This window comes from Temnothorax americanus, unplaced genomic scaffold, assembly GCF_048541705.1.
Source record: "Temnothorax americanus isolate GAGA-0224 unplaced genomic scaffold, ASM4854170v1 Scaffold1, whole genome shotgun sequence".
NCBI classification, from domain to species: domain Eukaryota; kingdom Metazoa; phylum Arthropoda; class Insecta; order Hymenoptera; family Formicidae; genus Temnothorax; species Temnothorax americanus.
Window position 1 is genome coordinate 5,608,742 of NW_027509230.1, and position 21,198 is coordinate 5,629,939.

A 21,198-nucleotide genomic window follows, 5' to 3' on the forward strand; every position below is an offset into this window, starting at 1 on the left:
ACTTGAACATAACAGAAGTATCATGTTTACGCACTTTTTGTATTCGGAATGAAACAGATATACAATTAAGCGTCAGACAGAAGAAAAGGAAGGACCGAAATCCGAATTGTAATTGTAGTGCATGGCCAGTGGCGTGCGGCGCAGCCGAAAAGAACGGAGCTCGCGCTCGCGCATGGCAAATTGCGCGCTGTTCGCGTCTTTCGAAATTCCGGCTCTTCGTGGCTCTCGTTTATTTTGACGCCTTTGACGGACGGAAAAGGATATCGTTCCTCTCCATCTTGTTCCGTCTCGCGGCACGTGTTGCGGACGAGACGATGCAGATGCAGACGTGCCGCAACTGCCGCGGGGTCAACAGCTGGCTCGGCCGTCCGTAAAGGAGAGATCGAGAGATACTCAACTCGCGCGTTTTCTCCCTCCCCGCGCAATGCGCAATTGTGTTGATGTATCGCGGGTTTCGAGACGACTTTCGGCCGTACCGTGTACGGTGGAAAACGCGGCCTCGTAGTGGCTGAAGTGGCTGAACCGACCCGTCGCGGTCCACTCCGAATAGTTCGAATGCGTTCGACGCGTACGCGCTGAGTGACACGATGTCCCTCGGAAGTCGCAAGGAGACCCGGCACTCCCGCGTGCTGATGCCGGTACTCCTGAGTGCCTGCGCTATCCCGATCTCGATGCTCTTCTGGATAGTGAACGTGGCTTACTCGATACTGTGGCCAGACACCGCCAACTCGACGGAAGGTCTCGTATATACCCGAACGATTTTAATTGCGCTCGCGAGTCAATCGCGGTTAGGGGTTAGGTCGGCGAATATACGTATATAAGTAAACATATATGTATATACGTATTGGGACACGTGACGATTCCATTAGATCCGCGTTGACACGCGACGTGATCGTCGCGGTGTATTTTAATACGATTGAGAACGATTGACAAACACGGCTTTTAGGTTAGAAGAAAAAAAAAAAAGGACTGTCATGGATGTCGCACGAGGGATACGATGACAGGTGCGACGTCAATCCCGCAAACCGAGACAAATTGCGTTAATTCCTGATAGAAAAAAATTCTCATAACATCTCATATTTTTAAGAATTTTTCATATTTTAAAAATTTATGAAGATTAAAAAAAATATATATATGGATATTAAATTTTTCTTCAGGATTTTATAATTATAATTTTTTTCTCGGAAATTATAGAATGAAAAAGATTTTAGAATATTTCAGAATTCATATATATATAAAGAATTGTAGAGAACCGAATAAGTAACTTTTTACTTCGCCAGTTAATAATTAACCTAAGTAGGAGTAAATACTTCAATCGACCCTACTGGCTATTATTATAATCGTCAGGACGTTTTAACCATGGATTTTGGTCCTTCTGAACGTTCTAAACCCGAGTAACACATCGTGTCGTTACAATTGGGAACTGATGTAATGTAATTTTGATGCTTATGTGTAAAGCCCCTTGCACAATAGGCGATAACGATATAGCGATAGCGACAGCGACAAGGTTGCCGACAAAGCTATATATACCTTTGTCGGCAACTTTGTCGCTGTCGCTATCGCCTATTGTGCAAGGGGCTTAAGCATCCTATTTACATAATTTAATTTATTGCGAAAAATATTACCTCACCCTGGCTGAGGTAATATTTTTCGCAATAAATTAAATTATTTAAATAGGATGCTTTTACGTAAGCAAAATTACATTAATTCAGAAGGACCATGGACCAAAATCCATGGTCGAAACGTCTTGACCATGGTCATCTTGTGGTCTTGACGTCCTTGACGACTAAGCTGACCAAAATCATCAATGGTACCGAATTGTCATGACGATTATATAATAACGAACAATAGGATCGATCAAAGTCCTTACTACCAATTGTAAAGAAGACGTGGACTTTCTTTCTTAACATTTCTGAAAAGTGTTCCAATTCGTCTATAAAAAAATCTGAAAATTCTTCTAAAAAGTTTGAAAATTTATATAGAAATTCTGAAAGATTATGTAAAGCTATTCTGAGAGAAATTTCACCAGGGATATGTATCAATTACAGCATATGCGCGAAAACTTTCTCTTTTGCACGAACGGAGCTTTCGATATACGCATGAGACAGAATTGGTGAAAGCGTTGATGCGATAAAGCGGATAAAACAAGGCTCCTAGTCGAGCTATTCGACCAGCGTGCTTGATGACGACGACTTTGTCATTTAGTATCATTCGCAAGAATTTATACGCACGGGATCGTAAATGCGTGGATCTGCACGTGTATTGGAGCGTATTCGAAGCACATGTCACGTGTTTCCTCTGTCTGAATGCTCGCGCGTCGAGGCTGTTGGTTTTTTCAAGTAATATTTTTATTGTTATTCTCGTCGTCCGTGAATATCATTTATTTATCATTGATCAATTTATTATTTGTTATTTGTTTATCAATTATTTGAATAAATTCCGCTGTTATTAATTTCACAGTTTAGCTGAAATTAACATTTACTATTTGATTGATTTTTGTCTTCTTAACTTGCACGGATACTATGTAAATTACAAAATGTCATAAATTGAAATAATTTAAATGTTCAGTTCCTGTTTGTGCGTCTTGATTGTAAAAAGACGATTTCAACATCGTCTTCTTGTGGACGTCGTTATAGATAAGAAACGCAAGATGAACGGAATATATGCATATGCAGAAGTGAATACAAATGGCGTGTATTTTTTTTATGTCATCAAAAGTCAATCAACATATGGAATATTTATTACTAATAATAAATATTCTAAATTACTCGTGTATAGTTATCGATGTTTTTAACTGTCTACCTATCAAAACAGACGATCTCGCGTGACGATAACGCGACACGAAAGACTTGCGAAACTTGAGATAACCGACGTCGTGAAAAATACGAATATTAGTTTAACTTTGCCTTTTTAACCCTCTATCTGTATAAGTACGTCGATCTACGGCGTTCGAGCCAAAATGATGTCTGCTCGTAATTGTAAAGGCCCTTGCACAATGCCGTCAGGCAACAGGCAATAGGAACAGAGAATAGAAATCGGAAATCATGTATGTAGAATAACAGTGGCACAGGCAATAGACGCACAGAGTTTCTGTCACGTTGAAAATTCTATGCCTATTGCCTGTTGCCAACCAACAATAGCATTCGAACTTTTTAGGTTGTAATTAACGAATTATTGGTTACTTCCTGTTCCTATTGCTGTTGTCTGGCGTTGTGCAAGGGCCTTAAAAAATTTGCAAGCCTGTCAAAAAAAAATTAAATAAACGATGATTAAAGCGTATACAGACGGAGGGTTAAAGAATGTTACACGCGACACATAGATATTATATTTTTTTTGGATTTAAACTTTGAGAGAATATGCGCACGAACTACATTAAGATCGCTCGATAACATTTATTGCTCAACCGGCCTTTGTTCCTTCTTTTTTAGTTTGTCGCGCGCAGATTAAAATTAAAATGAGATTTAAATTTTTAATTTTCGCTCGTATATCTTGGTTACTTCTTATAAAGCCTTTTACTTATCTTCTATTTGCGGCGTTATTGCAGACAAGAGTTAAATGCGCAACACACACACACACACACACAACGAAAAAAAAATTAATAAGCAGAGCACAAATAAAGCAAATGAATAGGCTGTTGTATACATATATTGTTGTGTCGTCCAATCAACAACTTAACATGTCTTTTTTTTTACGAAAAAGCTATTGCGTAATTGTTATCTGTTATACTCAATCTATCTATAATATAGATCACGCTAATCACAAAGTCAATCTGCAGACTAAACGATGGTTGAAAATTTATCTTTTTTATTACACTATGAATGATTTTGATAATTCGTTCACTTACTTTAAATTTCTTCAAACGATTGACGCGTTGAAAGTCAAGAAGAAAAGTCTCTATCGACGAAAATATTTATTGTGTGAAATGTAAAACCTTGTTTATTCTGTAAAATTATAATTTTATTGAAATCACGTTACACATTTTCTCCGTGTAACTGCAATTGAATCTAAAAATACAGTAACGTCTCAATATTGAATCAATTTTATTTTCATTTTAGAGCACTCGGTGATCTCACCATGGAGATGGCTGGCCGCAGTTATAATTCCACTTATGTTTACGTCTTGGGGTTTACGCAAGAAAAGTTTAGACATCAGCGGTGCAATTCTCGGTAGTGAAACCTTCATATATTTTGTATAATCTACTGATATAAAAAAAATATAGAATATATATTAAGACACTAAATGATATACAAAATTAAAATATTTAGTCGTGCATGTGTTCATATATGTTAAATCAGAAAAAAATTAAAGCCACACTCGCATTCATAATTAGTTGAAATAAACTTTTGTCAACAAAAATATCTTTCTTCTCATCGAATTACATTTCGTGAAATTGTAGACTTCCGATAAGATCTTGTAATATCGCCGTATTAATAATTAATTAATTTTGGTAGGCTTCTTTATGGGCTTTATCCTGACACTCTCGAGTTTTGCTCATTTGATGGCTCTCGTAGCGTTCTTCGTCACTGGATCAAAGGTAACAAAATTTCGGTCTGTACAAAAGAAGAAGATCGAAGCAGATTTCAAGGAGGGTGGCCAACGGAATTGGATCCAGGTTCTGTGTAATGGTGGCATGGCTACGCAGTTAGCTTTATTATATCTGTTAGATGTCGGAAGCGGAGAACGACCAATCGATTTCGACAAGGAATACCGAAGCTCGTGGTTATCTGTTGGGATAATAGGTAACGATCGATATCTAAATATTTTCTTCATAGAAATAAAAATGTTATTGCGAGGTGAATTTTTAACAATTTATAATTTTGCATTTTACAGGAGCATTTGCGTGTTGTAATGGTGACACGTGGGCTTCTGAGATTGGTACGGTGGTCGGCATGGGTGACCCATTCCTCATCACGACGAGGAGAAGCGTCCCGAGAGGTAAGAACGATAGCCTTTTGGGATAAACTTTTTTTTTATCTCGCTAAAACAAGCCATATATATCTGATTTGCGAATTGCCAGAAAGATTGACTGATTTTACAATAAGATGTTAGTAAATAAAACGGTTGAATTCTTTGCACTTCGTTGTTCAAGGAACAAATGGTGGTGTATCGTGGATAGGTCTGATATGTTCTATCGTTGGCGGTTTAGTGGTTGGGCTTTTCTATTATATTGTGGTATTAAATGCCGTTGATACAGCCGTACTGCAATTAGCAGCACCACAATGGCCGATCATAGTCGTCGCGGCATTCGGAGGTCTTTTTGGCAGCATCTTAGATTCTATTCTTGGCGCGACTTTACAGTATTCAGGTAATACAATTGTACTTTCCGATTTCGTATGTTCTTTTTATCATTTTAGATCCAGAAGAGTTTTTCGATGGTTTTTAGCGTCAAATTAAACAGATAAATCTTATTATTATATATAATAATGCGTATTTTTAGGAGTGGACGAAAAGGGTACCATAGTGGAGCGGCCAGGGAAAGGTGTAAGACACATTTGTGGTAAACAGATCCTAGATAATCACAGTGTAAATCTTCTTTCTACTATTGGCATCACGCTCATTCTTCCAAGAATAGCAAATATTTTCTGGCCATAAAAAGTCTCTCTCAAATCTATTTAAAAACAGAATGTTCTAATATTGCATTTATTAATAAATCTTATCTATATTCAAACAAATCGAATTGTACATCTTGTATATTTCTCTGCGCTATTTACCTAGGAATAAAAATAGTACATTAGGATTCAAACAAAGGATCTTGCTTAAAATTATTTTGGTATGTGTAATTTATTATAAATTATCATACCAATTTTTAATATAATAAATATTCCAAAATAGCAATAATTTAAATATTGATAATTTCTAGTAACGTACTTTTTCACAAGTTATTTGTAATGTTCAATTTTTAATTAAGAATTATTATTTGTTTAACAATATATTGATTATGTTATACGCAACACGTGTTTATGCTATTCTACTACTGTGCGCTATCATTTAATATAATGAAAATATGGATTGTATAAAAATATAAAATCATATTTTTTATAATTTATATGCAGTTCACATTATTACTCGTTAAGGCTAAAAGTATTTCTTACATTGAAAATATTGGAGCAAGTTTCTAGATTAATGTTTCTGCTGTTCCCTACATTTATAATATAAGCATTTTATTACTTTGATGTTGTTCTAATAAAAGTTTGAATAAATCTTGCATAATATGCATTTTTAAATGTAGAATATACATACAATATTTTAAGATATATAGAATTATCGCACTTCTTTAATTAAAAACTTTGACAAAATTGCAAAAAAAAACTTTTATTCGACAATCTCTTCCATATTTTAATTTTAAATGAAATCAAGTTTAATTTTGAACTAAAAGAAAAAAGTTTGCATTCACAAAGAAAATTATGTAAAGTATTAACGCTTTAATATAATTTATCTTTAAATCAAATAAGCCTAAAAGTTAAATAAATTAGAAAACTTAAAGTTAGATGTTCTAATTTATTTATATTTTTGAAAATTAAAATAGATAGTTAAAATATTTTTTATATTTAGTTATATTTGGAAGAAAATGCGATATTCTCTGTCTATTATAATATGTTGTAACATCTTTTATGTTTACATAATATTGAAGCAAATGAAATAAATGAGTTACATTATCAAAAAAAGATACAATACATATTTATGTATATATAAACTCGATATTTTTTTCAATTCAATAATTTATTTTATTAAAAATAAAAAATTATTAAGAATTATAAGAAGTAATTTAATTAATTATCATTTAATCTTACATTCCAATAAAATATACCAATTCGTGACAATTTTTAAAAGCTGTAAATACTATACCAAATGTGTATTCTTATCGCATATTTGCAATTAAATGTGAGTTAAATTTTTATCTTTCGTATAAGTATTATTAAATATTATTTGATGCGATGAGCATACAGATATGCATATATATATATGCATATGCATATATATTACAGAATTTCGGAACACGGTTAAAAATATATATAAGTCAAACTTTAAAATAATCTATATACATACGTCATAATAAAACTACAGGACATCTCATATTTAATGACTTAGAATTAGATAAAACATTTTTTTGCTTCAGTATTGATTTGAAAAATGTTATAACTTGCGAAAAAGACGTTGCGCATACGCGCGTATTAATATTACTATGAGAGAATCATTTTTAACATATTTTGTACTTAATGAAAAATAAAACATCACGTAATATCAATGAGATATTCTGTACGTTTGTACTTTTATTAAATTTATAATATCATAGCATCAGAGCGAAATAAGAATTTTTTATATTACAACTGTACGATTTAAGTGACAGGAGATCGTGTAGATTTAATCAACCAACTGTTACTTATACCTTTCCATAATGTAATACTTACAGGATATTTGCAATAAAAATTTACCTAATAAAATCGAAAAAATCACAGCAACATTTAAAACATGAAACACGTCATCGTGTGTCTCTCACATCGAAATTGGATTCATAATGAATTGCTAAAGCAAATTAAAGCAAAATTACTTTTCCAAAAATAGGTCACGATTAGGAAGGAAACTGTAAATTCTCTTACAATTAAAAAATCTAAACATTAAAAATATACAAGCTCAAATTTGACCTAAAAATAGAAATAATCTAAAATTTTATTTATTTATAGCTAGATTAAAGAATGCATTTTCCTCCAAAAGGAAAAATTTATTGTCAGCTATTCTATAGCTGAGCTATTGAAAAAATTTCTTATATATAAATTCTATCATGGCTTATTTATGTTTTATTACATTTAATTGGAATGAATGAAATGAAAAGTTTATCTGTACAACGGCATAATTACATGTAATTATTTTTACTATGTTATCTATCTGTGAATTATCTATCACAATTATCTGTGAATATAAGATAACGAATAATCGCTTTATGATCTATTGAATATTAATATTGAAAGAAAAAATATTATGCTCGTTATTATGCTTAAAATCCATTGTCATATATTAACACATTCCCTGCCAGATCAAAAAGCAATCAATAACTTTCCATTTAGACCGTGTGAGTTACCAATGCACATTGGTGAGATTAATAGTTTTACTTATAATATATCGTATAACATTTATAACGAAGACTACAGTTCATTATTATTATAAAAAAAAGATAACAATGTTCTCTACAAGTTGATAACTGTATTATACATAGTATTTAATACATGATTTTATAAAATATTTTCTAATGTTACATGTGGTAACAAAAATATCAAATGGCCTAAATGGAAAGTTTAGCGTGCGACGCATACCTTCTCAGCAGGGAAGGTGTTAAGATTGCAATCAGATAATATCAGATGATAACAAATGTATAATTTATTGGAATTGAATGATTAACGATTTGTAATATGAAATTACTACTACCACTACCGTTTGTAACGACCTTTTATTAACTGCAACGCCTTTGCCATAAGTGGTGCTTTTGTCTTCTTCATGGTACTTGATGCTAATAAAAAACAATTATTGGTTAAAATAGATAATTATAATCAAAATAAATAAAAATAAATACATACTTGATGCTTTAAATCGGGACATCGGTGGTGGTGGTACAGCAATATTCGTTGCATTGTTAGTTGTACCACCGCCAACTAGCTTTTTCTTCACGCTGGAGACAGTAGCAGGAGTGGCATTTGCTGTGCCATACTTCGCCTGTTTCTTCAATACATTGCGCGGTGGTTTCACTACATTATCCACATAAGCAAGTTTAGTGGATCTCACTGGGACGGATTTGTCTATAGATTGTTTGATATTGGCGGTGAGCGTTTTCAATTTCGCTTCTCTTTCATCCAAGCAACGCTATGTGACGTCATAATGTTAATATAAATAAGGCAAGTTATATGAGTCTATCATACGTGAAACTTTAAACACATTTTCGCACATTTTTACTGTTTTAGCTCTATAATTGTTAATACCTACCATGTACATCTCTCGCCATGACTCCATTTCCTGTCTCTCTTTATTCCTGAACTCTCGATTACAATGATATTGCCATAATATATCTGTGTCTTCTATGAGATATGGGTTGTGATGCTCTAACATAAATAACTGATCAGGCGTGGCACGTTCTAGGATCGGTTTTAATATATCATATGGTACGCCGCCAGTAAACTCGAGTGCTAGTAATAAAAACGTTCATCGTTAGACTATTAGAACATTAATGCGTAATCTGACTGCAATAAAGAAAAATGCTCACCATCGATATTTTCTATCAGCACTCTGATACACATTTCATACAATGTCGGCACACTTGTGTAACCAACCTTGTTACCAGAATACACTTTTGTCCTGGAACAAGAATAAATAATACATAGAGTAAACAGTACAATAATATTAAGAAAAAATATTTCACTATTTATATTTCAAAGAATGCATACTACCTTTGATTCTTGACATAAATAATATCATCAATAGGCTTTACTTCTTCTCTGCGTTGCATAGGATTAATATATGGCAGTGGTTTATAATTGGGACTAATTTCAGGTAACGTAGATGCCAAATCTACATTCAACGGTTCCAATTTTACGTTTGGTGCTAAAAGGGATAGTGGCTGCAAATTAAGTTTTTAATCGTTAAAGTTAGTCTTTTCTGACATTAAAGATATTAAATAACAGAATATAAAAATTACATTTGTATTGTCGCTACATTCTGGCTCAGGTTTTACAGTTGGTATTTTTCTATTATTAACGGGTGGCGACATCGGTTCTGTTTTAATTGGTTTACTAGAATGTGTGTTGGACGAATTACTCTGACGCTTTTTCGACTTAGGTATGGAGCACATACCAAGTGCCTCTGCGAAGCTTGCACCTAGAAAGAATGAAAATATGATGCCATAATTGTGCTTCACATCTATTTGATTTCAAAATAAATGAATTTTTAAAAATAAAATTATTAAAAATTTTAATTGTTCTATAATTTCTCAAAATATTTAGCATAGTATTAAATATTACATAAGACCAAATCTATCCAGACAGCACGAATGTCCAAAATCGACGTTTTAAAGACGTCTTAAAGATATATTTAAGATGTCTCAAAGACGTCATATATCCCGATTTTGGACATGATGCTGTCTGGGAGATTCCATTCTAATAATCTTTAATTTTCAGATATATTCTCTATAATATCGAGTCCTTAAAAAAAATAGCTTAATTTACATATATAATTTATTTTGTAATTATAAATAAAGAACAAAATAAATATAAAGAAATAATCTAAGAGAATAAAAGTTTCAAATGGTTTCATTTTATTTAATATATTAATGTCTTGAAAATTTATTTTTTAAATGTATTTGAAGATTATATTTTTGTAAAGTAAACTACTAAAATCATCGATGAGAAAAAAATCCACAAGTTAAATTTTTTTACATAATAAAACCATTACGACCAAATTTCACAGACGTCGGTTAACTTTTAACCTTAGGATAACTCACTCTTTGATTAAAGTTAATTGACGTTTGTGAAACAGGGCTTAAATAAATATATTCTTTCTTTCCTCGGCGCTACAGCCCAGGATGGGCTTTTGGCCTTCCTAAATGAAAATACGTAACATGATATAAATAATTTTCTCCAACACACCAGAATTGCAATCTATTCCTTCATCACCATTTATTAACTTTATTTTTGTCGCTTTTTTCTTCTCGTGTTTACTCTTGTCCTCCTTGAGTTCCTTTCCCGTATTCTTGTCTTTGTTCTTAACATAATCTTTACTACTAGAGGAACTGACTTTCGATTTGGAAGTCTCCTTGCTAGAACGATGACTGGAATCTTTTTTCGTCTCATGTTTTTTATGACTAGTATGCTCTTCTTTCTTATGCTTTTGTTTTTCACCGCTGTCCTTTGCTTTACTACCTGATTCTTGGGACTTAAGCTTACTGGAACTGCTCCTGGATTTCCCCTGCAAATACTTCTCCTGTTTAACATCTTGTTTGTTATCAGTTGTTAAAAAATGTTCATCTTCTACTTTAATCTTCACCTCTATCTGAATTCCAGAAGATTTCAAATGGGAACGATTATGTTCCGAAACAGATGTCAATTGAGATTTTTCATCATCTTTTTTACTATCCGTTTCCTTCCTCTTCTTGTTATTTTCCTTCGTTAGGGAACTGGAGTCGTTCGCTTTTCTCTTCTTAATATTGTCCTCATTAATCTGAGTAGTTTTATCACTAGCCTTCTTCGAATTGTCACTCTTGCTATGACTGTGCTTTGTCGAGCTGTGAGCTTCTTTAGTCAGACTACTTTTACTGCTTTTTGATTCATAGGACTTTCTTTCGCTATGTGAATGATATTTGGATGAATGTCTACTTTTTTCACGCATTTCTTGCTTTTCCTCTGATTTAGACGTGGACACGTGCACTACACTATGTTTCGTAGATAGTTGGCTCATGTTTTCCTTATGTCTATGCGTATATTTTGATTCTGACAATTGATCGGACGAAGAATCACTTTCTTCTATATCTTCTGGTTTTGGAGACAACGGAGAATCCTGGTTATCAGTATTTTCACGATCGTCCATTACACAAGCTTCATCGTCATCTTCTCTATCACTGGAATCATCTTTATCATCATCTGCCACCATATTCTTCCACTTGTAAACCAAAGACTTAGCGGCATCACCCACAGTACCGTCGTACTTTCTCAAGCCATTCACAGTCCTTCCTACTCCTGTCTGCTGAAGATGTTGCACCGTCACTGGTAGCTTATATAGCTTTGAAATGTAATGTAATATCTGTGGGAACACAATTATACCAAATTATAACAAATTTATGTTCTCTCGATATGGATTATAAATATAAAGTATGGAATTTAATTTTCCTCCAACAGAAATTTAAGAGAATGTCTATAATTATAGTAATATATTATACAAAGATATAAAATAATCAAAAGACACTTCATATTATGCATTTGAAGGTATTTTCTGTAATTGAGAGGGGTTTGTAACAATCATTTACGCAATTATAATTATCCTTAACACCAAAAGAATGTGATGTAATCTATCTAAGGACATAAATCACACAGATATTTATTTGTAGCGTTACTGCATTACTTAATTTGTATTTTATTGTCACATTATCATTATAGTAGAGGTTAAAAAAGTTAAAAAAAAAAGATGCCGTTTACCGAAAGTCTCTAAAAATGACACAACAAAATTATACGACCGAGAAAGTGACTTTTGCAAAAGTGGCATTAACATAATGTAGTTGATGCACGATCACAAAGGGTTATGCGTACAGCTGGTTAGTATTTACATGGATTATTGAACTCGGTGTGACTCGTTTACATACGAGGAACGTTATTACATACCCGATCCTCGTTGTCACCGCAGTTCTCTAAGTTGCGTTGGTAGTAAGAAATTTTATCGACAATGGACATACTGCGAGTGACGAGGGTCGACGACTACCAGCTACCAGCTGCTCACCGCTAACTATCGCTCGCGAAATAGCCCGACAAGCAAACGTGACTAGCGTGAGCGCAAATACAGACTTTCCGAGGACGAGAGACACGCTAAAGCGGACGTGTGATTGTGATGATTCGGTTACTGGTTACCGCACACCACACGTAAAGACTTAAAGACGGATTTGCATAATGCTAGTCACAGAAAAATCGATCGATCATCTAATGCAAAGGGCGCCATAACACCGCATTTCTCGTACGCGTGATTGGATCGTTTCTCTATCGATAGAAAAATGATATTTACGCTATGCGGCTGAATATAAATACATACCTTCAAATTCCGCCTGATATTTACGTGTCGTTGTACATACGATATCCTTTTTTGGACAAAGTTCCTCAGATGGCGAATCCCTTTGAATCCCGAAATAGCCTATCAGCGGAAGATGAATTTAACCCAGTCACCAATCACCGAAGAGCTTTGTACTATCCAACTATTAAAAGCGTCTAAAAGATGTCACAAAGACGTGTAAAAGACGTCCGAAGTCCTTGATGTCTTTTACACGTTTTTAATTTTTGAAGACATCCTTTTAGACGCTTTCGCTATAGCCGAGTGCACACTCGAACGTGAAATCCTAACGACCGACGCCGCGACGTTTGGTATACAAAGACATAAGAAACGGTAGCCAATCATCTTCCGTTACATTTTTCTTATTTGTAAAAAAAATTGAAAAAGATGGGTCGATCGTTATGCGTTCTACGATTGGTCATTGGTCCTTAATTTCTAAGGATAAAAGCGAAGAATGTAGCACTGTGCATATATATTATACAAAAAATTTTTAATATAGATTAAACATATCTCAATACAATAAATTAATTCTTTTGGTTTTAGAATTTTAATTATTTCTGAAAAATACGTTATTATGTGAAAAGATTTAACTTGGAAATAAAAAGATTTTTTGTTAAAATAGAAATATTTTTAAAAATGTTTAAAATGACGATACAGCATATTCGGTTAAACGAGAGAGCAGAGAGAAGCCTAAGAGAGGCTGGTCTTTTTCATGGGACTAGAGAGAAGGAATTAATATAATGTTAACGATGAGAGTGGTTATAATATGCCCGCGTCTTAACTGTTACCGAATCCTGTAGATTGTAGATAATGTGTACGATTTTGTGGTTCTCTTCCTGGGCTACGTTCACGATTTTTCGATTCTCTTTGGAAAAAATAAAACTGAAAAGAACCAAAAAACATGAACGTAACACACAGAAAAGAACCACAAAATCGTGCACATTACCTACAGGATTCGGTAACAGCAAAAACGTCATCTTTCTCTCTGTTAGGTACTACGTAGCCACGTTCATTTTCCGACACCGCCGATAAAACATTATTTTGGTACGCGTCCGTGCTACATCTGCAAATTGCGCGGTCTCATCTGATAATGCACAATTTAACTTCATTTAACGGTAAATTCGGTACTGTATTAGTATCAAAGAAAAGGTATGAGCCAATATTTTTAAAGGCCGTTCTGCTTGTATACCGAATGTACGTTATTGCAATTAAAATGCATTTTACGAACTTCGCATTTTCTTAGTTAATTATAAATTAAATACATTTAATATTAGCTCTTATCTTGGAAGTTTTAACTAAAATTTTATTCGGTAGAAACGGGTCGACCCCGAGTCGACAGTGGCCCTCCGCCGCCCCCGCCGATTCCGATCGGCCGGATTCGGGGGCTCCCGGCTCGACTCGCCGCGCGGCGCGCGCGCAAGTAAATATACGTTGCTCGTTGAACGTCGGTATACGAGTCGCGGCGCGGCGAGACGTTGTCGCTCGTGTAATTTCTTTCTCGTGAACGAAAAGAAATTCTCCGGTTACAGAATGTGTGCGTTGCAAGCTGAATGTATACGCCGAATTATTCCGTTTCTTCCCGTGTCGACCGCAGCGAGTATGGGATGGCCGAAATGAACGCCGAATGCCGTCCTGGACGCGCCGCTATACGTATCACGTATCACCCTTCCGCCCCTTTCGGCTGTGATTTGACGGGTCTCCTGCAATGTGGCGTGATCGGTGAGTGAATTGGGCATGAGAAATAAATGATTCGAAGTGCGATACATTCGAATCTTAGCAGTATCGTTGTCCCGCGTGTCGCGCATTGCAGCGAGACGATCATAATCTCGAAATTCGCGTCTCTTTTGCCTCCGTTTCGATTTCTACTTCGAATGAGTGAATCGCGTGGAAAGACGCTTCGGTGAATAGCTCGAACCTCATTAAGCACGGGAATTAATAATCTATTGAGTAATTAAAGAGAATAATCGCGCGTTTAGCGTTCTCACTTTGCTTGTCGCGATCGTGAACAAGGGAGCGAAGCTAAATTGCTCCAAAATGCGTAATTTTCATCGTTACGTTTACAAATGTTTCAAATTTAATTATTGTACGTGCTTTTTTATTCCTCCTAATCTCTACTTTGTTGAAAATTAACATTAAATTGTATCGTTTGTAAAAATTTCTTCGCGATCGTTTTTACAGCGCGGTGATCGCGCGCATACCATAAAAGACGATAAACCGTCGTCGTCAAGATACTTAAAAAATTATAAAACATTCTCTGTTGCTTGTTCCCCAAATATTATATTCGTTTTGCTTACAAAATTTTCCAAAAAGGCTTATCGTCTCGTATTCGAATTTTTAAATTGATTAGGAGATACATATCTTTTATTTAAAATAACTCCGACAGCACACACATGTCCAAAAGCGGAACATAAGACGTCTAAAAGACATCTCTTTGACATCTTTTAGATGCCTTACGAAAAGATGGCTAAAAGGATGTCTAAAGCCGGATCTAGACATCGTATCCCCGTATCGTATCGTGATATTTTCTTATTGAAATACGAATATGTTGGTTATAATGATAATAACCCAAGGCCTTTTGTTTTCATTGTTTCCAATCTATAAATTACGGGATACGAATACAATTAGGCCTTGATGGGTTATCATTGTAACCAACATATCCGTATTTTAATAAGAAAATATGATACGATACATATATGTCTGGACCCGGCTTAAAAGACGTCTTATGTCCCGATTTTGGACATTGTGCTGTCTGGGAAGTGTGAAAGTGAAAGAAGAGAAAAAGTGAAAGAGGGAGAGAGGGCTATCATATAAATATTTAACATATAATAATATGTATAAATATTTAAAATAAGTTAACATTTATCGGATACATGTAAGATATAAAATTAATAATTCGGTATAGTTAAACGGCCTGACTGGCAAGTTTTATTAAGTATATCACAACGACGTTTCGACCACTAATTTGGGTCCTTTTCAAGTTATTTTAACAATTCTGGAATGCGAGAATGAAAGAATATATAAGAAATTTAAAAATAAAAATTAAACAACATTACGCGTTGAACGGATTTACGATAATATCGGTAAATAGGACTTACATGGATCATTGTGCGTCAATTATATAAAATTCGTGGCGGGTCGGAAAAATGCGACGGTCTCATGTGAAGGCCGAAAAAACTAATGATACATTATCGCAAAATACAGTAAACATAGAAGGAGAACTTAAAGTGATACATTATCGCAAAATGCAGTAAACATAGAAACCTACCATTGGTCTATGATCGAATAATTTCTTCACTTTAAGTTCTCCTTCTATGTTTACGGCATTTTGCGATAATGTATCACTTTAAGTTCTCCTTCTATGTTTACTGTATTTTGCGATAATGTATCATTAGTTTTTTCGGCCTTCACATGAGACCGTCGCATTTTTCCGACCCGCCACGAATTTTATATAATTGACGCACAATGATCCATAAGTCCTATTTACCGATATTATCGTAAATCCGTTCAACGCGTAATGTTGTTTAATTTTTATTTTTAAATTTCTTATGTATTCTTTCATTCTCGCATTCCAGAATTGTTAAAATAACTTGAAAAGGACCCAAATTAGTGGTCGAAACGTCGTTGTGATATACTTAATAAAACTTGCCAGTCAGGCCGTTTAACTATACCGAATTATTATTTCATCACTGGCGAATAATTCTTATTGAATATAAAATTAATATTCTCGATTGTAATTATGGTTGAAGATCAGTTTATATTTATATATCTTGTCGATAAATATTAAACTTATTTTATATATTTATATTTATATTATACATATATATGTTAAATATATCTAATAGCCCTCTCTCTCTCTCTGTCCCTCTCTCACTTTTTCTCTTTCCGACACTGCCGATAAAACATCATTTTAGTGCGCGTCCGTGCTACATCTGCAAATAATGCATGTTTTATCGGCAGTGTTGTAAAATGAACGTGGCTACGTTATTATATAGTGGCTACTAATTTCGAAAATGGATGTACTGGCGGTAGTGTAACAGGGGCTTTCGACTTTCGACGGTTTCACGAAAAAGGCCGGGATCGATAACCTAGCTCTCTCAGAAGCTGACGAGAGTTTTGTCCTTAGGCAATTATATTGTCATTGACAAGAGCATCAATATTTGATAATATATAGCAACATTTTTTTTTACTATTTCTGGGTCTGCGGAGTCCCATTGACGCGATCACGAAAATTTGTCTAGCCTTTAATCAGATATCGATAATATTGCAATTTTATGCTCTACGGGTTACTGTGACGTTATCAACAATCGGTTATATTAGCTTTCTTCAATTATCTACTTATTTAATATAGTAGATATCTATATATAAATGATATCTTTCTCACAATCCAGAGAAATTAAGCTGTAGATTTTTTGTAATATTTTAATATTTAATATTTTTTAATATTTATATATATATATATATATATATATATTAATGTCAGATAAGTGAAATTCTTGCGGAAATACACTAGACGGTTATTCCCGTACTAATTAACAATTAATAATATACAAACTATTTTAATAATTGCATTAGGTAATTTTTTTCATTAGCTATTTCTTACTCGTATACACAGAAAAAAAAGAATATTCTTAATTTGAAAATATATCTCTAGTTTCAACATGGAAATCTTGAAATGAGATTACATTGCGTTAAACGAAAAAAACTTATTTGAATAAAGTTCATTATATAATTCAACCAAGAAAAATATGTTGAAATAAAAAAGTTGATGAAATTCTTAGAAGAGATTACAGTGATCTTGCTTATATACGAAACAATCTATATCTTGAAACTAAAGATATTTTCAAATCAAGATTATTCTTTTTTTTCTGTGTACAAACTTCCTTAAATATAATCTAATTTTTAATATTGAAAGTACATAGCATCGGTTTAATCGAAGTATAATTACACCAACGGAATTACAATCAGAACAAACTTAATTTTATTATTGTAAATGTTAAAAACTGGTTTTATGCATTAATTAATTTAGAATTGATCAACATATCTAAGACACAACTTTTTAAAATAAAATCTTACACGTTACAAAGTCTGATTTAATTGTTTAGAAATTATTGGCATAATAATAATTTTAATTTTTTTTATGTAAAATATTGTTAACAAAAAATTTTATTTGCCACCTCTCCAATTACACAAATCAATTTATCTCGTTTATGCGAGATCACTCCGTACATAATAAAATACTTTATGCGTTTCGTATTTGATGCATGCATGTAAGATAGATTTATGAACTATTTGATGCGCGACGTCATCGTCATTATAATTTAAATTTCAAGCGGATATCAACTTTTTGTTGATCTACGTCGAAGAAAATAATGCTATGATCCTTGGAGTCGTTCAAATAATATCGTCAAGATTTTGAATTGCTAATTTATCATTACAGCGATATGACAGAGCATAATTCATTGTTACGACCGACCGTATTGTCTTTCTCAATAATCAAATAATTTACTCATCGTTTGCAAATGATTTAAAAAATTTGCTTTTAATCCTCAACGATCGTAGCTGATGACGAATTTTTTGCTACTCGCTTTTATTTTATTAAAAAAAAAAATACCTAATATATATAAATTAAATATTTATATAACATTTTGTTAAGCACTCTCAGTGATGTTTAACACAAACATTCAAATAACTTTCAATCGTTTTAAGATGTTTTTAATTAACAAGAAAATTTTTTTAAATAAAAATTGTCTTGTCGAAAGCGCTTTCGGGAAGCTATCCTCGATCCATGTGCTCTAAGGTAGATTTTATTCTTATAGTATGCATTTCCTAGAAACAAACAACATGTTTTACAAAACTATTGTATTATTTCGTCATCGCTTCTTGTTGCGCGCAACACGATATATACATCATGTGTTTGCGGAAGTGCACCTCTGACCTTTTCTCATGGTATATACTTGGGATGACTTCTTTCAGACGTTCCAACTCCACATTTAACTCGGACGGGATACTTGTCTCTGTATTCTCAGCTCGTTTTGACATTGAGCGCGACGCGTAGATAATTTTTAATATCTTAACGTAACGTTTAATGCAAGATTACGAGATTACATCACGGTTTTTTTTGGGGAACAGCTTGTCTGCCTTCATTTGCATTCTTGCGGTTTTCACTCGGCGGCCCTTAATCCTAGAATCACGCGGCGGTCGTTTCAGTCCCCTTGAAAACTATAATCGCGAGACTCGCGGTACATACGAAGCGTGTATTACTTCCGCTTTTCTTGCGGGCGCTTGCAGCATCACGATCACATCTGTACGATCACATTGCGACAAGAAATTGATTTTAATGACCGATTTCGCGTAGAGCTGGAGCAGCGAGAGGCGAGGAGTTGAAATAGAGACGATACCCGCGATTCGCTCACGCTGTGAAAGTATCGCATGCAGCGTGATACTCCACGTAAGTAGGAAATAGCGCGGGATCTATCGCGCTATAGAGACGAAATGGTAAGAGAAGCAGCGATCAGTGGGGTATGCATAGCAGCACGCACGGTGCAGAGGAAATCGGCGCGCTCTTAGCATTGTAGGCTCAGCTCTGAGCACGGCAATCGGAAATCATTTCACGTGAAATATTTACAGACACAAATATTTATCAAATGAAAATATGTCAAATTAAAAAAGGATGTTGATCAATTTTTATTTTATTTTACATTAATAACAAGTGGCATATAAATTAATTATGTTGTGAAAAAGCGTTCACCAATCTAATCTCATAAAAATGATTATGTAGGAATAATATTGCTCTAATTAATAAGACGGTTATTTCCTAGTTTAAATTAATCCTGAATGATAGAAACCTGTATAAACTATAGTGGACCATGCTTCGAATAATTTTAAAAATAATTTTAAAACTGTGCACTTCGGTGTGCACTTTGTTATCTCCCAGCCATGTTTGTTCGCCAATATAATCAAGTGAAGATGATTATAGGAATGACACGTTTATATCACCAACGAGACAATTATCTTTCAATTAAAATTAATTTTAATTTCACGAACCAGTGAACCATTATACATTGATTATAATTTCAGAAATTGAATTTAAGCTTCAATGTTATCGGAGCAATATATGCGGAAAATTGTCGTAATCCAATATCACGGTGTTATTACACATTGTTTTGAGCTATCTCGGAACAGAAAAATCTCGAAATGCGTTAATTTTTTTTAAATGCGTCGACGTTTCTTCGCGAAATCGGCGGAACCGGCGGCGGCGGCGATTCGCACACACGTTTGCTATCCGAGCTCCGACGCGTTTCCCTACCACCGACTCTCGATGGGCACTCGGTGGGTACCTGGTGGGCACCTGGTGGTCTCTCCTAGCGGCGGCACTACATCGCACTATCTCCTCGCTCGCTATTCGACAGATCGTGGACCGCGCGCATACAACCAAACGTCACGTCGGGTTTTGTCTTTATTCTCGATCTCTCGTCTTCCTCTCCTCTTTTCATCTATTTCTCATCTTTTTCTTCGTTCTCTCTCTCTCTCTCTCTCTCTCTCTCTCTCTCTCTCTCTCTCTCTCTCTTTCTATCCTCCCCATTCTCTCCCTCGGTCAGATAATCCGCTATTCTCTCTTTCTCTGTCTCCTCCTCTTCTTTTTCTTCTTCTCTCTCTCTTGTCTATATTGACGAGTAGCGAATTAAAAAGGGGACTTGCGACCGCCCGCCAGGATTTATTCGCGAAGACCCAACGAGTGATCTTCGCGCGCCGAGTGCAATTGCGATCTATACTGTGATCGATGCTGGCCACCGCAGAAACGCCTCATTTTCATCATTGAGAACGAAAAAATAACTGCCACGAATCTTGTGATTGTCTACGAAAAGTGAACTTAACGAATCATTATGATTACCGCGAATTTTTGAGAGTTTACGGATCACCTTCGGATAAATCGTCAAATGCTCTGGTCAATCGATCTTGGACTTTTTGACATCCTCCGATCTGGCAAAGTCGCCGTGTCGAGAAAGACGGAGGGAGTTACGAAATCCTACGTCGATTTCGATATTCGGCGGATTTCAGTTATCCTTAGTTGAACGTCAGGCTTTTGAAAAGATCGACAAGACATATAACGGAATTTTACATGAAGGTCAAGACGAATAAGTCAAATCTGATAGCAAGATAGAGAAATCTGTTTGGCTATTTTTTTCGCCGTTCTTTCCACTCCCCTTCTCGGAGAGCCCCGTGAGTTACATAAAGAAGGATTTTACTGGTCAGTTAATGAACCCGGTTGTGCGTGCACTCGAGGAACATCCAACAACGACGACGACATCGAGGACGAAAACAGCCAGAACGACGATCGGGCTGGTATTATGTAAGTAAATATGAATAATTTGTCATCTGAAAGCGACGAAGAATGTGGCCCAAGAACAC

General features: G+C 34.6%; 3 protein-coding genes across 8 annotated transcripts in view; 2 read left to right on the plus strand and 1 right to left on the minus strand.

Moving 5' to 3' along the window:
• Positions 1-134: 134 nt before the first annotated feature.
• On the plus strand, positions 135-5,673 carry LOC143897833 (transmembrane protein 19). Its single transcript, XM_077406769.1, has 6 exons — positions 135-738; positions 4,056-4,166; positions 4,452-4,739; positions 4,831-4,935; positions 5,090-5,305; positions 5,438-5,673. Exons 1-6 carry the CDS (start codon positions 588-590, stop codon positions 5,590-5,592), a joined length of 1,026 nt encoding a protein of 341 aa, XP_077262895.1. The 5' UTR covers positions 135-587; the 3' UTR covers positions 5,593-5,673.
• A 206-nt stretch (positions 5,674-5,879) lies between these two features.
• Eloa (transcription elongation factor elongin A) lies at positions 5,880-12,920 on the minus strand. Of its 4 annotated transcripts, XM_077406705.1 has the most exons (9): positions 12,354-12,610; positions 11,026-11,778; positions 10,629-10,947; positions 9,683-9,861; positions 9,435-9,604; positions 9,251-9,342; positions 8,974-9,173; positions 8,571-8,853; positions 5,880-8,503 (listed from the first exon to the last, which is right to left on the minus strand). In XM_077406705.1, the coding sequence occupies exons 1-9, from the start codon at positions 12,420-12,422 to the stop codon at positions 8,424-8,426; spliced, it is 2,145 nt and encodes a 714-aa protein (XP_077262831.1). In that variant the 5' UTR covers positions 12,423-12,610; the 3' UTR covers positions 5,880-8,423. The 4 variants fall into 4 exon arrangements, with proteins under 4 accessions (XP_077262831.1, XP_077262836.1, XP_077262824.1 ...); XM_077406710.1 differs by lacking the exon at positions 12,354-12,610 and adding an exon at positions 12,775-12,920 and having other exon boundaries at positions 10,629-11,778; XM_077406698.1 differs by having other exon boundaries at positions 10,629-11,778.
• A 1,446-nt stretch (positions 12,921-14,366) lies between these two features.
• Dsb (scavenger receptor class B member debris buster) overlaps positions 14,367-21,198 on the plus strand; it is a 42,085-nt gene continuing 35,253 nt past the window's right edge. For 2 of the 3 annotated variants that reach the window (XM_077406743.1, XM_077406757.1), the window contains exon 1: positions 20,317-21,139. Coding sequence is in view for 1 of the 3 variants with exons in the window: in XM_077406757.1 (XP_077262883.1) it covers positions 21,046-21,139 (94 nt within the window). In the remaining 2 variants the exon portion in view is untranslated. Of the gene's footprint in view, positions 14,509-20,316; positions 21,140-21,198 lie in introns of those variants that run through there. The other variant, XM_077406748.1, reaches the window with a different exon arrangement.